General features: G+C 43.6%; 1 protein-coding gene across 2 annotated transcripts in view; it reads left to right on the top strand.

The window, feature by feature from the left end:
* TAF1B (TATA-box binding protein associated factor, RNA polymerase I subunit B) overlaps positions 1-17,132 on the top strand; it is a 247,607-nt gene that overhangs the window by 163,306 nt on the left and 67,169 nt on the right. For both annotated transcript variants that reach the window (XM_077488766.1, XM_077488767.1), the window contains exons 12-13: positions 7,697-7,790; positions 8,100-8,170. In XM_077488766.1, coding sequence (XP_077344892.1) covers positions 7,697-7,790; positions 8,100-8,170 — 165 coding nt within the window. The remainder of the gene's footprint in view (positions 1-7,696; positions 7,791-8,099; positions 8,171-17,132) is intronic.

The following is a 17,132-nucleotide window of genomic DNA, read 5'->3' on the forward strand; positions in this document are numbered from 1 at the left end:
TTAGAATTACTCCTTCATGCACCACTGTACCCAAATTAAATTTTTATATATTTTTTTCACACAAATAGAGCTTTCCTTTGGTGGTATTTAATCACCACTGGGGTTTTTATTTTTTGCGCTACAAATTAAATTTTTTTAAAAAATAGATTTTTTTAGTTATAAAATTTAGCAAATAAGTAATTTGTACTGCTACATTTCTTTGGTAAAAATAACCCAAATCAGTGTATATTATTTGGTCTGTGTGAAAGTTTGAGTCTGAATGCTATGGTACCAATCCATTGAAAATTGGTGATGTACTGACGGCCTATAATTTCTTGAGGCCCTAACATGTGAAGACAGTACAAATACCCCCCAAATTACCCCTTTTTTGGAAAGTAGACAGTCCAAGGTATTTAGTAAGAGGCATGACAAGTTTTTTGAAGTTGTAATTTTTTCCCACAATTTTTTGGAAAATTGAAAAAAACATTTTTTTTCACAAAAATGTCGTATTAACAAGTTTATTTCTCACACACAACATAGGCATACTTGCAACTACACCCCGTGTTTTCTAACGCAATTTTACACACTAACGCATAAATATATTTTAATGACTTTCAATGCACAGAGAGTAAATATAATACCCATATTTTTGGTAAAATATAAAATATGGTGTTGCGCTGGGTAAATAGATACCAAACATATCACGCTTTAAAATTGCACACACTTGTGAAATGGCACCAAACTTTGGTATTTAAAAATCTTTTATTTGTTACCTGTTTAGAGATACACAGGAGGTCTTGTGCTAGAAATATTGCTCTTGCTCTGACATTTGCAGCAATACCTCACATGCGGTGCAATTGCTGTTTATGTATGCGTACGGGACCAACATGTGCGTTCGCCTTTGAAGGCGAGCACAGGGGAACGGGGGCACTTTAAATATTTTGTTTATTGGTGGGACACTGATACACTAACAGATGTTTTTGTTCACTAGAAAAACTGACAGATGTTGATTGTCCACCGGCGGACACTGACAGATGTTGTCACAATGGAACACTATTGCACTCTTGCAGATGTTTTTTGCACTGATACAGATGTTCATGAGGACACACTGATAGATGTTTTGTGCACTGGTACAGATGTGATGGGACATTGACAGATGTTCATGGGGACACTGTGACAGATGTTTTTGTGCACTGATTCGGTTGTTCACGGGGACACTGTCACAGATGTTTTGCGCACTGGTACAGATTTTTATGGGGAAAGGGGTGCTTGGTGTTCTGCATGTGGGGATCTGTGACAGCTCTGTGTGTAAAATCCTCCCTTACACGCAGAGGTTGCAGAAGTAGTTAATGTTTCAGCCCATAAAACCGTTTTTCTTTTTCATACATCATGGGACACAGAGGCTAATATTCATTAACTACTGGGTTATACTTCATCTCCAGCTGAATGGGCACCGGTAGACCAAAGGTCTTTAGACAGGAATTGATCCCCTATATACGAAAGTGGGGGGACGCATAGGGAATCTGAGCTAGCTGCACGCCCGTTATCAAATTGGAAGGTCAGGTAAATTCCCAGTAGGGTTTTTTAGTAGCAATGAGAAACAAAATAATTTGTAAAAATTCCTAGATTTTATTATCCAAAACACATCATTGGGTGCAAAATATGTTTCAAATAAGAGCTCTGTATACAAAGTGTGGAACAGTTTCAGGTAGAGGAAGGTGCATATATAATTTACAATTCCTTTTATAAAGTGATTATACTATATTCAATTAGATTTCCATAACATTTAATTCATATGACCATATGATATACACTATACCCCAATGCATTTCAACCTTGGAAAAAATTATTGCGGTCTTCTTCAGGGGTGTTCTTTTCACATTTCTGCAAGTATTTCCAAAAGGACAAATTTCGTGGTGTGCATGTATAGGGATGTCCACTTGGATGCGTGGTGCACTTTGCGGTGCCTCTGCACTGTCGGCGTGGGGATCACGGTGCGTAGGCGCGCTGAGACTCCTGGTGCGCAAGTGCGGAGATACCCCCTTGGGTGCGCTGCGCACATTGCGGTACCGCTACACTGTCGGCATGGGTATCGCGGTGCGCATGTGCGGGGCTATCCTCTCCAATACATCACGCATCATGCGGTGGAGGCAACGGATGGTTTCGGGACTCGGAGTGTCTTCCAGAATGCCGAGGGGGTGACAGGAGAGCCGCGCTCAGCGGCTCAGGTGCCCCCCCCTGTGGGATTACCAGTGGGTGGAGCAATGTTCGCCACCTGCCTATTTAACCTCTCCCATACAGGATGTGCTTACCTTTTTTTACCAGTGTCTACAATGTGGATGGCACAGTGTTTGAGCTCTCTGAGCGCCAGGTCTCTTGTCCCTCAAACGATTCTTAAAGCGGGGTTCCACCCTAAAGTGGAACTTCCGCTGATCGGAAACCTTCCCCCCCTCCGGTGTCACAATTGGCACCGTTCAGGGGGGAGGGGGGTGCAGATACCTGTCAAAGACAGGTATTTACACCCACTTCCGGGCATAGACTCCCACGGGAGTCTATGCCTCTTCCTGTCCCTGCGCGCTGTCTGCTGGGACACACACGGGTCCCAGAGACAGCGCGGACAATTCCTATTGCGCTGCGCGACTCGCGCATGCGCAGTAGGGAACCGGGAAGTGAAGCCGCAGTGCTTCACTTCCTGATTCCCTCACCTAGAATGGTGGCGGCAGCAGCCGAGAGCTGAGCGATCGATCGGCCTCGGCTGCCGGCATCGCTGGACCCCGGGACAGGTGAGTGTCCATTTATTAAAAGTCAGCAGCTGCAGTATTTGTAGCTGCTGGCTTTTAATATTTTTTTCCACAGTGCAATCCCGCTTTAAATAAATCAAGGGATTGACCGATCGGATCCATTTGACACAGGCTCTATATGCTTAGATAAATGGTACCCAAGCCTCGCAAAGAAGACTCAAGATCTTGCAAGGTTTTGCCTGTAATGCTGCCTCCAGGAGCTGGACCCTGCAAAGTGGAATCCTGGACACCATAGCGCTAAGGTATTCCTGCAGGGTGCTGTACAGGTCCAAGGGAGTGGACCCTAAACATGAAAAGGGTACCTAGTCCTTGAAGGTCCTCAGATGACAAGAACCCACCGTGATGGGTGAAGATTGGGCTCTTAGTTTACTAAGCTGCCCTGCACCTGGATGGGCAAGTGAACCCCCTTTACTTATTGTGGGGTATCCCAGTGAGTGTATCAATAAGTCAAGCTTGCTAAAGGCTGGACACCTGTGTGTGGGGGAGCTTTGGGCTAGCTGTGGGTATTTGCAAAGTGTACCTTTTTTTACTTGGGTCTTGATGTTTTCTTTTTTTTTTTTACCTGTCTGATGGTGTGCCATTTCGCCTTGGTTCGCTATGGAGCACGTGCATCCGCAAGAGCACCGCTGTGCTCAGCAGTTTGTTTGGCAGCCATGGCGCACACAGCTTCTCCGCACATGCGCCATAGCTTTCATCTGGCCGCACGAAAATTTGCATCATATGCAAATACAGCCATGCCCATTCGCCGGGACCGTGCATGTGCACGCATGCACAGAACATTCCGGTGCACAGCCAGCTTATTTAAGCTATGTATTCCAAGTTGTCGGAAAGTTTTATAGCCAAGCTCTCAAACTTTGTCAGTCGGATATTCTGACAGAAACAGTCCGATGGAGCCCACACAGTCGGATTATCCGACAACACTGTCCGATCGGACATTTTCCGTCAGAATGTCCAGTAGATAACGCACAGGGCTTGAAAGTGACAAGAAATTGGAGTCATTATCAAAGGCTTCCTTTTCTTTGGCCAGTTCAGCTATTCAGCCAGCTGTTGCAGAAATTGGCATCTGCCAGTCTGTAAAGGATCAGGTCAGATGGCCTAACAGGCCTAACCGGGAGGATGAAGGGGCTTAAAATAGGACAGATATTTCCCAAGCACTGTGTTTTGCTGTTGATGCTTTAAAGGATTCAATACAGCAGGTTTCTCGTTTGGCTCTCTTATCTGTACATATGTGCAGACTTTTGTGGTTTAAGAATTGGTCAGCCGAACTTAATTGTAAAATGTTTTTGTCAGGTTTCCCCTTTCATGGGGAACGTTTGGTGATCACTTGGACAAGTATAGCCAAAAGATTGCCAGAGGGAAGAGCTCTCTACTTCCCGTGAAGAAAAGCACCAGGCGTCCCTTGTTTAAAACATCAGGGACTGCTTTGTCAAGTGTCTCAACACCAAGGCAGTTCCACCGCCAACAGGGTGCTAGAGCCAGGGGATAGCCACAAGGCCAGGGCCCTGGGTCCAGCACCAAGCCCTCCTTTTCAGGGGGACATATTGCTTCAGGCACTACATCATTTAGTGCATCAATCAGTGATTGTAGAGGTTCCTTTTATCCAACAGGGGAGCTGGGTTTTACTCAAACCTGTTTACTGTTCAAAAACCAAATGGGGACACAAGGTCCATTTTGGAACCAAGATCTCTGAACCAGTCTATCTACCGATCCTGTCCTTTCGGGTGGCGTCTGTCCACTCAGTAGTACCCTTACTCCAGGTGGGAGACATTTTAGCCTCCATCGATACAAAAGAAAGTGTGGTATTTGGAAAGCTTAGGCTGGATCATAAATAACAAAAAGTCAACCTTGAGACCAGCTCAAAGTCTAAAGTATTTAGGTCTGATCCTAGATAAGGTCCAAGCAAAGGTATTTTTGCCACCCGTAAGGACCTGTGCCCCGAAGGATCAGGTGCGACAGATAAGGGGCACCAGACAACCCTCCATTCGGCTCTGTATGAGTCTTCTAGGGAAGATGGTGTCCTCCTTTAAGGCAGTGCCCTATGCCCAGTTCCATTCTAGATCTTTACAATAAGACATCTTGTTGGCTTGGAACAGAAGAGGACATCTCCTTATGTCCTCGGGCATGCTTTAGCCTAAACTCGTTGCAGGATCAGAACCTGCGAAAGGGAAAATCCCTGTAACTTGGAGAGTACTGACTACAGATTCCAGTCTCTCAGGCTGGGGAGCGACCCCAGAGGGGCTCACAGCTCGGGAAATGGTCAAGGACAGAACAGATCCTGCCCATCAACGTTCTGGAATTACGGGCAGTGCTTCTGGCCCTACGGTCCAGGATGGTGGAGCTTCAGGACTGTCCTATCAGGGTTCAGTCCGACAATGCCACTACAGTGGCCTATATAAACCACCAAGGAGGTGCCAGGACAGAGGGACATGCGCCGATTCTATCGGCAGTCCATATCCTTGGAGTAGAGAACTGGAAGGCAGATTATTTCAGCCGCTAGTAGATGTGCCCTGGGGAATGGTCCCTACATCCAGGGGTGTTCCAGGAAATTTGCCAGCATTGGGGATGGCCAGAGGTCGACCTACTGGCATCCAGGTTCAAGAACAAGCTACAGCAGTTTGTGTCCTGAATGAGAGTTCCTCTGGCAATCAGAACAGATGCTCTGGTAGTTCCATAGAGCCAGTGCTCTTTGGTTTATCCTTTCCCTCCGATTCCTCTCCTTCCACATTTATTGCACAGGATTCGGAGAGAGGGGGTTCCAGTCATTCTGGTGGCACCAGCCTGGCCCAGAAGGCCCTGGTTCCCGGAGATTGTGTGATAATAGACGGGTCATGGACGCTTCCACGTTGCCCCGATCTACTGTCTCAAGGTCCTATTTTTCACCCCAATTTACACTCTATAAATTTGACGGCATGACTATTGAAGCCAGGGTGTTAAAGGACTGTTGCATCTCTGGACCAGTGGTGTCTACCCTACTGAATACTAGAAAAACGGTAACTAGGAAGATCTGGAAGACTTGTTTTGCTTGGTTTGAAGCCAAAAAATGGCATCCTCGGAAATGCGTGATTGGGAGGATTCTCTTTTCTACAGTCAGCTGTGAAAATTAGACTGGCTTTGAGTACAGAGGTCAGATTTCGGCCCTGCCGGTATTCTTCCAAAGGCCTTTAGCCTCCCATTCGCTTGTCCGAACATTTATGCAGGGGGCAACTCGTTTGCTTCCTATGTGTCCTTGGGACTTGAACTTGGTTCTGTCTGTGTTACAGAAACAACCATTTGAACCTATCAAGGAAATTCCATTAGACCTGCTGTCACGCAAGCTAGCCTTCCTCTTGGCCATCACCTCGGTCAGAAGGGTGTCTGAGTTGGTGGCCCTTTCATGCAGGGAACCGTACTTGATCCTTCACCATGACAGGGTCGTGTTATGACCTGTTCCATCCTTTTTGTCAAAGGTGGTGTGAGCCTTTCATTTAAATTGGGACGTTATTTTGCCTTCTTTTTTCTCTCAGCCTCGTTCCGCGGAAGAGAGAGGACTGCATTCCTTGGATGTTGCCTGGGCTTATTTGTCTAGAACTGCGGAGAGCCAAGGATCAGACTCCTTTTTGTTTTACCAAAAGGACCGAAGCAGGGGTAGGCAGCTTCCAAAGCTTCCGTTGCCAATTGGGTACGCCAATTGGTCATTCAGGCCTATGGTCTGAAATGTAAAGCTCCTCCCTTTAGGGTGAGCGCTCATTCTACCAGGGGTGTAGGAGCCTCCTGGGCTTTTCGCCATCAGGTATCTGTGGCTCAGATTTGTAAGGCTGCTGCCTGGTCTTCTGTACATACGTTCACAAAATTTTATCAAGTAGATGTTCGAGCAGCCGAGGTCTATAAGGTCTGATGATGGTTATTGTTTGGCAGGGTGACTCCCTCCCCTCAAGGCTATTGGTCTGGGATGTCCCAGTAGGTAAGGAATATTAGCCTAACTCTGTGTCCCATGATGTATGAAAAATAAAATAGGATTTTTTAGTCATACTTGCCTGTAAAATCCTTTTCTTTGAGTACATCATGGGACACAGAGGTCTCTCACCTCTTTTGAGGATTCAGTGCTTGCTACAAAACTGAAGTACTTCCTGTATGGCAGGGGTTATATAGGGGATCACTTCCTGTCTAAAGACCTTTGGTCTACCAGTGTCTATTCACCTGGAGATTAAATATAACCCAGTAGGTAATGAATATTAGCCTAACTCTGTGTCCCATGATGTACTCAAAGAAAAGGATTTTTATATTATAAAATATTGAGACTAGGATGGATCCCAGTGCTGACATTGAGGATGATTTACAAAAAGTACAAAATATGGTGCAGCTCTACATAGAAACCAATCAGCTTCCATTTTTTTTTTGTCAATGGTTTACGCCCCTTTCACGGATTGGGTCCGCCTGTCAGTTTTTCAGACGACCCAATCGGACCCTCTAGTCCCCTCTATGGAGTGACGGGTGTCAATAGACGTGTCTGACACCTGCTGACATCCGATCCTATCCACTGAAAACAGATGGATTCCCCATTTTGTCTGGTGGATCAGATGGCAGTCGGGTGTAAAGACAGGCGGTCTGTTTACATCTCACCACTCATAAAGAAGAGCGGGCTGTGCCTGTGTCCATTCTGCAAAAGCAAAGCGGACACGACCCAGCCATCCGCCTTCTCTGCAGGGATCAGTGAACAGATTCCCTGCTGAGCAGACGGACACCATTGGAGTGGGAAGGGGTCTAATTTAACAAACTGATGTTAGAAGCTGATTAGCTACCATACACAGATTTTGCACTCTCAAGTTTTGGTAAATCAACCCCTTTTCCTTAGTATTTACCGTAGTTACTGCCCTTTTTGTTTTTGTAGAGGTCCTTTCTGTGCTCTGATTACCTCTGTCTCATTTTATAAATGTCAGGGATTCAGCCGGTGTTTGACTTCAGAAATTGGTATGAAACGATGGATCTGTGCATGAAAGAAGTACAGCAGAAACTGGATGAGGAACGAGCCAGGTAGTTGCATGTTGTGTCGTCTCTGCTGTACCTGGCATCTGTATCTACAGACTATTAGAATACCTGTTTATGCGTCTTATGTCTCCTTTATATCATTTCCAGGCCTTCTCATACCCCCCCCCCCCCTTTTTTTTTCTACTGTTCCGCAGCAAATATCTGGCTATCTATGAACCGCTTTATGAAGTAAATATTTATCTGTCCTTAGATATTTCTTTCAAAGGCGGTCATTCTCTTGTCTTCTCTTTATGTTGCCTTGGTTTTTGTGCCCTTCTATACATCTTGTTGATCTGTTTTCTTTTCTGCTTGCAGATTTTCTTGGAAAAGTGAGAGAGTCATCGATCATGGCCAAAAAGTGAAATCCATGATTGTGAAAAGAAAACGTGAGCACATTGTTTACTTTTTTTACGTAGTTTTTTTTGTGTTTGTATTTAATTTTTGTACCATGTATATGCTTGTATTTTAATCATTGTGTTTTTACCACTTGAAGACCTGGTCTATTCTGACATTTCTCTCCTAAACGTATAAATCTGTATTTTTTGGCTAGAAAATTACTTAGGCCGCGTACACACGCGGGGACTGTTCGCCCAACTTTGTCCGTCAAACAGTTTCGGCAAACAGTCCGCTCAAACTTAGCATGGACGGACATGGCCACACACGACGGACGAACAGTTTGCTGAAACCGTGCGCGATGACGTGAACGGCACGTACGACGGGACGAAAAATACGACGTCCTATACACTGCATTATAGCTTTCGGCGTGAAAATCCTTTCTGAGCATGCGCGCAACTTTGTTTGACGAACAAGCCTACACACGAGCGGACTGTTCGCTGAAACAAGGTTTCAGCGGACAGTTTTTCGGAAATTCCGAAAAACCTTGTCCGTCAAACTGTCCGCTGAAACTGTCCGCTGAAAGCCCACACACGAGCGGACTGTCCGCCCAAACACTGTTCAGCGGACAAAGTTGGGCGAACAGTCCGCCCGTGTGTGCGCGGCCTTAGAATCCCTAAACATATTTTTAGCAGAGGCTCTAGAAAATAAAATGGTGATCGTTGCATTTTTTCCCCCTAGATGTTATTTATGCAGGGGTTTATCAAACGCAATCTTTTTTTTTAGGAAATACACTTTAATTTCAATGCAAAAAAAATATATAACTAAATGTTTGGTATAATATAAAAGATTTTATGCCAAGTACATGAATGTCTAACATCACAATATAAAATGACACACGCTTAAAATCTCCTTAAAATCTTAAAATCACCTTAAAATCTCCATAGGCAACACTTTAAACCATTTTTACAGGTTACCAGTTTAGCGTTACAAAGGAGGTATAGCACTAGAATTATTGCTCTTGCTGTAACGTTTGTAGTGATACCTCACATGAGTTATGCGAACACCATTTATATATGTGTTTGCCTCTGGGGAACCGGGGTGCTTAAACCCTTTCGCTGCCAGGCCCTGTGCTCCCTTTTGTACGCTCAGAAGACCAGACCATTTTTGCAACTTTTCCTTTGCTTATTTATTTTTCACTTCAGCGTTCAGAGTTTGTAAAAGACCCCCCCCCCAAACCATATATTTTCTGAAAGCACATGACCAGTAGAATAAAAAAGGTGCTACTGATCTCTAAGGTCCCATGATATTTGCGCAAATGTTTATCAAAACAATATTTCCATGATTAGTAGATAAATACACAGCAAATTTTACAAAATTCCTACTGAATATAAAAGCTTAACCTGTATTGAGTTAATAAAGAACAAATATTTGTAAATTTTATATTGCGCTTTTTTACAAAATGGTGAAAATTGAACAGACGCCAAAGTGTAAATATCCAAATTTCTCTGAAAATCTGAAGGTTTTAATTTTTCCCTTACAGCTTTCAGAGTTTGTGAAAGACCCCCAAAACCATATATTTTCTGAAAGAATATGACCTCCAGAATAAAAAGCAGGTGCTACCGATATTTTAGACCCGGCAGTATTTGCGCAATTTTTTATCAAACCAATATATTCACAAAAAATACACTAAAACCATTATTAGCATATAAAAACACACAGCTAATATTTTACAAAAATTTAAAAGCTTAACCTGTATGGAGTTAATAAATAACAAATATTTGTAAATTTTAAATTGTGCCTTTTTGCAAATTGGTGAAAATCTAACGTACCCAAAAATTTCTCTAAAGATCTGGAGGTTTTCATTTTTTGCTTACAGCTTTCATAGTTTGTAAAAGACCCCCCAAACCATATATTTTCTTAAAGCGTATGATCTCAGAAATAAAAAGAAGGTGATTACTGATTTTTTAGGCCCTGTGGTATTTGCGCCAGTGTTTATAAAAACAATATTTTTGCTAAAAATTCACCAAAACCATTAGTAGCAGATAAAAACAGAGCTAATTTTAAAAATTCCGGCTAAATCTAAAAGCTTAACTCTGAAGAATTTGTGAAAGACCCCCCCCCCCCCCCCAAACCATATATTTTCTGAAAGCATAGGACCATTAGAATAAAAAGAAGGTGCTATTGATTTTTAAGGCCCCATGATATTTGCGCATATGTTTACCAAAGCAATATTTTCCTTTAAAAATACACTCAAATCATTAGCAGATACAAACCCTGCAAATTTGACAAAATTCCTGCTAAATCCCTTTCTAAATATAAAAGCTTAACCTGTATTAAGTTATTAAATAACAAATATATTTTGTCAATTTAATATTGCACCTTGAGTAATAGTGAAAATCTGAGGTATGCAAAAGTTTCTTAAATGTGGAGATTTTCCTTTTTCACTTGCAGCTTTCAGAATTAGTAAAAGACCCCCCAAGCCATACATTTCCTGAAACCACATAGCCAGTAGAATAAAAAGAAGGTGCTACTGATTTTAAGGCAGCGCGATATTTGCACAAATGTTTATCAAACAATATTTTTTTTTAAATACAATAAAATCATTAATAGTGCACATAAACAACATAACTTACAAAATTACTGCTAAATTACTACTAAAGCCTCACTCACATGTGAGATACTAATGTGTACGCCTATGAAGGGCCATGTTTACCTGCACAGGTGTTCCATGCATCCCAGTACACGCAATCCCATTTATGTCAATTGGGATACAGTGGCTGCAAAGGCATAGCTGCTGTTTCCAAGATTGCATCCGCGTGGATGTGGGTACATGACACCGAACGCAGACATTGTGAGCTCAGGGACATGCATGTGGACTTACTGGGGTGTAAAATTGGGAGCAACGGCTCTGTTCGTGCAGTTGCTACATTTCAAATGACATTAATGGGACTGCCTGCACAGAAATGCATGGAATACCTGTGCATTCCTATAAAGGTACTGTGTGCCTGCCCTGCGTGAACAAGGCCTTAGGCCCCCTTTCACACAAGCACACCGATCGGAATATGCCTGCCCGTCTTTCATACTGGCCCAATCGGACCCCCCCATTGTTCTCTATGGAGAGGCTCATGTAAATGGACGTGTCCGTTTTACACCCGATCCAGTCCGCTAAAAACAGAGGGATAGTGATCCCATTCCCCATCTATATAGCAGATTGAATGTTATCGGATGGAAATGGATAGGCGGTCTGTTTCCACCCAAATGCCCCATAGAGAATAGCAGGCTGTTTCCATGTCTGCTCTGCATCAGCAGGGTGCCAGACTTTTTTTTTCAAACCACATGATTAGAGCCTGAGGCTCTAATTGGCTTGGAAAAGGTTGGGCTCGGGGTGCAGAGCATTGCCCCCCGAGCCCACCCACTTGTGACAGTAGTGAATTAATATTTGCTATTGTTTTCCGGCTTCTCCCGAGGAAGCCAAGGAGGGGTGAGTGTGGGAGGAGGGGTGTCACTGTGCGGGCAGACCGGGGGGGGTTCCCGCCCCCCAAAAAATTCACTGGGTCTCACTGTTTGTTTGTTTTTGTTTTTCCCTTTTTAATTTTTTTTTTACAGTTATAATATTTAATTATTGGGGGTGAGGGGGGTCTTTGGTGAGATATCAGAGGTCTAAACAGACCCCCATATCTCTTGTTTTGAGACACAGAAAGTCCCTTTCTCTGCAGCACTTTACTTGAATGAAATAAGGACTCTGTGTAGAGATTCCTCATTCATTCATAAAATGACAGTCTGATACATATTAACACCCGCGGTTACTATATATCGACTGTCAGTGGGACATCTAGGAGCAATCTGTAATAATCACTGCCTGCGCCCACTATACTACAGGGGGGAGCTTGGTAAACACGTTTTTCAAGCCTCCGCAAACCCCAACTTCGCCCTCCACTGCACCGCTCCTCCCCCCGCCACCTTTGCCAGTGCTCAGTGCAAGGAGAAGCGGCAGGAGGGGAAGGAGGCTTGGAGCGCCCATGGATCGGGGATGAGGGGGCAGTATGGGGGGTGATTTGAGTGATGGGGGGGACACATCTGAATCCCAAGCCCCATGCAGCACCTGAAACCAGTGGAAGAGGATTGATGCCGGCTAATGTTGTGCAGGGGATTGGGTTTGCTGGGGGGGTCGTATCAGGTGTGCGGGGGGATAAATCAGTGCTGGGGGGAAGAAGGGGGTGAAGGGGATAGTAAAGGAGAGTGGGGGGAGTAGTTTTAGGTGAAAGTTAGTGGCGGGAGATAGAGAGGCAGGGGACAGGGAAGCTGCCGCATGGGGGGGGGGGGGCGTTTACATTAGGGGTTAATAACTCTTATCAGCAGGTTGTAATTCGCTGATCAGAGTTATAGAATTATTCAGCAGTCTGCTATAAGTTTATGGTCATTGATGTGACCATGAGCTTATAGCAGAAGGAGACAGGTCCGTATGGACTTGCCCACCTGCGGGCACTTCTGTAGGTCTGTAAGACGTACTGACCTGGCAGTGAAAGGGTTAAAAAAAATATTTATTATTATTTTTCTTTAAAAATAAAATTATTTTTACACTGCAGCTTTAACTTTTTTTTTCACTTTATTGCTCAAACAAAAATGTTAACGTTGATAAAAATAAAGCACGACAGGTCCTCTTTATGGAGACATCTGGGGTCTAATTTCATGATTTCCAGTAAAAAAAGGCTCTGTTTACATTTGCCCTAACTGGAAGTGATGAAATGCTTGTCGCTTCTCGTCTTAGACCCCAATCAGCTGTATGACCAGCCAGCAGAACCGCCCACTTCAGTGCTGGGCTCCCCGATCGTACAGGGGGAGTGACCCCCTCTTGCCACTTGTAACAGTGATGCAGTGCCTAACTAACCGTTAAGATGACTTTTACATTATAGGTCATTGCTGGCTGAGAAAAACTGCTTGAACACATTGACTTTGAATGTATTTAACTTTGCATCAAGTGGTTAAAACTGAACTCCAGGTATACAGCTACAGTTGTAGGCAGTCGTCACCAACTCAACAAAAAGCCAAGTAATTCAGCCTCTTACTTGAAACTTTTTTTTTTTTGTTTAAATGCTTTTCTTAATTGATTTGGAATATGGCTTTCAACTTGATGGCAATTCTGACTGCTTCAGAAGAGTAATTTCTCTAGCACAGGCCAATCCCTGTTTTCATATCATAGCCTTCTTCTTATCTGGGAGTATACACCGATCAGTTATAACAGTATGACCACTGACCGGTAAAGTGAATAACACTGATTATCTCATTACAATGGCATCCAAAGGAATATTGGGTAGTAAGTGAACATGTTGTCCCTGAAGTTTATGTGCTAAAAGCAGAAAAAAATTGATTTGAGCAACTTTGACAGATGCCAGATTGTAATTGTCTAGAAAAAGTTGATTGGAGAAATTCCAAAACTGCTGCTCTAGTGGGATGTTCCCAGTCTGCAATAGTCAGGGCCTACCAAAATGGTTCAAGGAAATAAAACTGGTGAACCAACAACAGGGTCATTAATGCACGTTAGGAGCAAAGGCTGGCTCGTGTTGAAGAGCTACTGTAGCTCAAATTGCTGAAAAAGGTAATGCTGGTTCCAATAGAAAGGGTCAGAACACACACAGTGCATCACAGTTTGTGTTTTGTGTTCACAGCCAAAAGTACCTAATAGGGGCACATGAACATCAGAATTGGACCAGAGAGCAGTGGAAAAAGGTGGTGTGATCTGACAAATTCAAGTATTGTATAAGGAACGCAGCAACGACTTTGACGTGTTGACTAGGGCATGTGCTGGAAAAACAAGTCCTCACAACTTACAGGACTTAAAGGATCTGATACTTCAGCATACCTTCATAGGTCTAGTGGAGTCCATGTTTTGATGGGTTATGGTAGGTTGCTCATAATGTTATTGCTGATCAGTGAATGCCTGGGAAGTGTGACTATGTCATTTTATGAATGGGGAATCTCTACACAGAATCCTTATTTCATTCAAGTAAAGTTCTGCAGAAATGGACTATCTCTGTCTCAAAACAAGAGGTATGGGGGTCTGTTTAGACCTCTGATAACTCACCAAAGACCCCCCTCGCCCACAATAAATAAATATTATAACTGTAACTTTAGTTTATAAAGCTTTTGTTTAGGCCCAATCCTTCAACGCCCTGATTGTTTCATGACCGTTTGCTTCACTCACCAATAGTGAGGTGTGAGTTAAGGCCAAACGTTGGGCAAGGCAACTGAAGCCACTATTTTAATTTCACAACCAAATACAGTTACTCACTTAATGACCAGATTCCTTTCCAACGACCAGGTCGTTAACGTTAAATGACTTGGTCGTTAAACGAGGAGCCACAAGTAATCAAAAATTATTTTTTATTTTTAATTCCTTTATTTTTCAAAGAGGCTACAGTTTACAACCCAAGTAGATGACATAAAACATATGATATGATCAGGTAACAAAAAGAGAGGGTCGTAGAAACAAATTTATATATCAACTGACCCAGCAATACACAGTACAGATGAGCACATGAATTATTACGGTTTCAGAATTTTTTGACAGCGGCTAGAGCTGGGGGAACTTACAAGTAACTATAAGGGGGACCCCAGCATAAAAACATTAATGCCAAACTGTGCTATATAACAAAATGTGTACAATATTGGGATGCAGGGCGTTCCGATGGCCAGTTGGATCATAAATGTGACATTGATTTGGGATTGAGGTGGATGAGGATATAAGCAACATTCAAAAAGTATGACCCACAACTAGACTAAATATCCAAGGGGAAAAAAATGGGGGGGGGGTGGCGTTGGATGGGGAGGGGGGTGGGTTTGGGGTTGGAGGAGCAGGCGTCCCAAATGTTTTCCAATTCCGTAAGCTGTCGAGAGATGGCCAGGATCCGTGAACACCTGCAAAGAAAAGTATGCAGCTGGAGACCACTCAGAAGTCCAACGGAGGGTCCATGGCAGACACCCCAGCAGAGGAGAAGAGTTGGCTGTCTAAACCCACGAAGTCGCAGAGATGAAGCCGTCTGCACTCCACCAGTCATTGGAAGTGAGGGTTCTGAAGGTCGGGTGCAAATTCCACATTGCCTAGAATCGTTACCATAGGGGAGGGTGATGGCGACTGTGCTGCCTCAACGGGGCATAGAATTTATATAGGTTGTTTTCCTAAACATTTTCTATGGCGGTTTTAAATTTGATCACATGCTGCCATCTAGTGACCTTTTGTTGTAATGCACTTGTTTTTATGTTCTTTTTACCTTTTATGTTATGACACACTTCCTTTTGTATGTAATGCTCCACCCTTCTTCCTGTTATTGTACTTCCTCTGTCTTGGATGCAGCAACAAGCCACATGTAGCAGGGCACATGTTTTCTGCATTGTAAGCTACAGACAATATCATCTTTTGACTGCATAAATACTACAACCTATTCATCTGTTTGTATCCTGTCATCTGCTGCAACCTGATGTTCAGAATAAAAGCATCTTGTGGATGGAATTGGTATTGGGTGAGTTCAAACTATCTGATGGGGATTGCCTTCAGTATTTATATCTTATACAGGCCAGGCATAGAGGTCTCACAAGGGATAAATCGCTTCACAACAATCTGAGTCAGAATAGTCAAAAGATGTATAGAATTCCCACAGCCTGCTGTGCATATGTGTGTGCCTGATCTGCAATCAAGCTCAGTGCCATCCGCCATCTTGTGAAGCACACGGTCGCACGAGTTTACTGCACCTCATGTGAATGTTAAAAACTGTTTCTCTACATTGAACTGTGTTACCCCATCTGTCTAAGCTGCTGCTTGTCTTCTTAAAGAGAGTACCATTTCTTGCAAAAACGTGAAAAATGTCTAGACAAGACTCTGAACACCCTTTTGTAGCTGAACCAATGCAGATTCATCATGACTCTGAACCCGTAGATGTACAGGGAGCAGATTCTGCAGATATTGCTGAACAGAGTGTAAGACCCAAACGTACAATAAAACCTACACAGAAACTCAGAGAAAACTATGAAACCACTAGAGATGAGTTCTTCAGCAATCTGTCAGACTTATGGGACAGAACTTCACACTGCATGTCAGTTTTGTCACACTTTAATGATCAACCAGCTGAACTAAGAGACTCTATAGATCGCTTATCTGCCGCAGATCTACATCAACCAAGCACACTCCAGAAGTTCAACATTAAGCAATATGATAATAGAGGCCCAACGCTGATGCAGAATCAGACGAAAGCTCAACAAGCAGAAGTAGAGGCAAAGATAAAAGCTCAACAAGCAGAGGCAAATTCCCAATTAAATATTCTGCAAATGGAAAGGGAGGAAGCAGCTGCCTTAGCTGAGTCCTCAAATAAGTAATGGGAGAAAGTGCTAACGCAGACCATCCCAGCGGAACTGCAAGACCCAGTCGAACGCACCAGTGAATATGTACTAAAGCATAATGTTTGCAATGATACAGAGTTATCTCCTGTACATCTTACTAACAACACTGTTCTGACTCTCAGCACAGAGACCTCTCAGCTCCAAATGCCTTGGCCTCTTCAAGTCTACAACACAAGTGCATCGATGCAACAAACTGCATCACCTCTTGCTGACAACAAGGTAACTTCCAGTGACAAGCCGCAGCTCAAGCCACAGCCAGCACAATCCTTAGGGACTACACCAAAGTTAAACGCTCCTGCAACATCATTTCATCCCGGTAAACCTCGCCCTAGTTCACCAGAGAACTTTCACACCCGAGGGGTTCCACAAGTTACTTTGGCACCGAAGAGTGAGAGATCAGACTTGAATGACTTTGTCAGATATATGGTACGCCGTGAGCTCATTAACACTATCCTCTCAAGGTTTGATGACTCTCCGGAGAGGTACAGAAACTTGGAATATGCTACAGGTGCTGTGCTTGTTATGGACATTTTGCTGAAGACTGTAAAGTTGTCATCGAGTGCACAGAATTCAGTAGCGACAGACATGTTACAGCTATGCATCCTGGCCCACCCTCAGACA

Source organism: Lithobates pipiens, unplaced genomic scaffold (assembly GCF_037356315.1).
Source record: "Lithobates pipiens isolate NorthernLeopardFrog02 unplaced genomic scaffold, aLitPip1_a1.2 Scaffold_18, whole genome shotgun sequence".
NCBI classification, from domain to species: domain Eukaryota; kingdom Metazoa; phylum Chordata; class Amphibia; order Anura; family Ranidae; genus Lithobates; species Lithobates pipiens.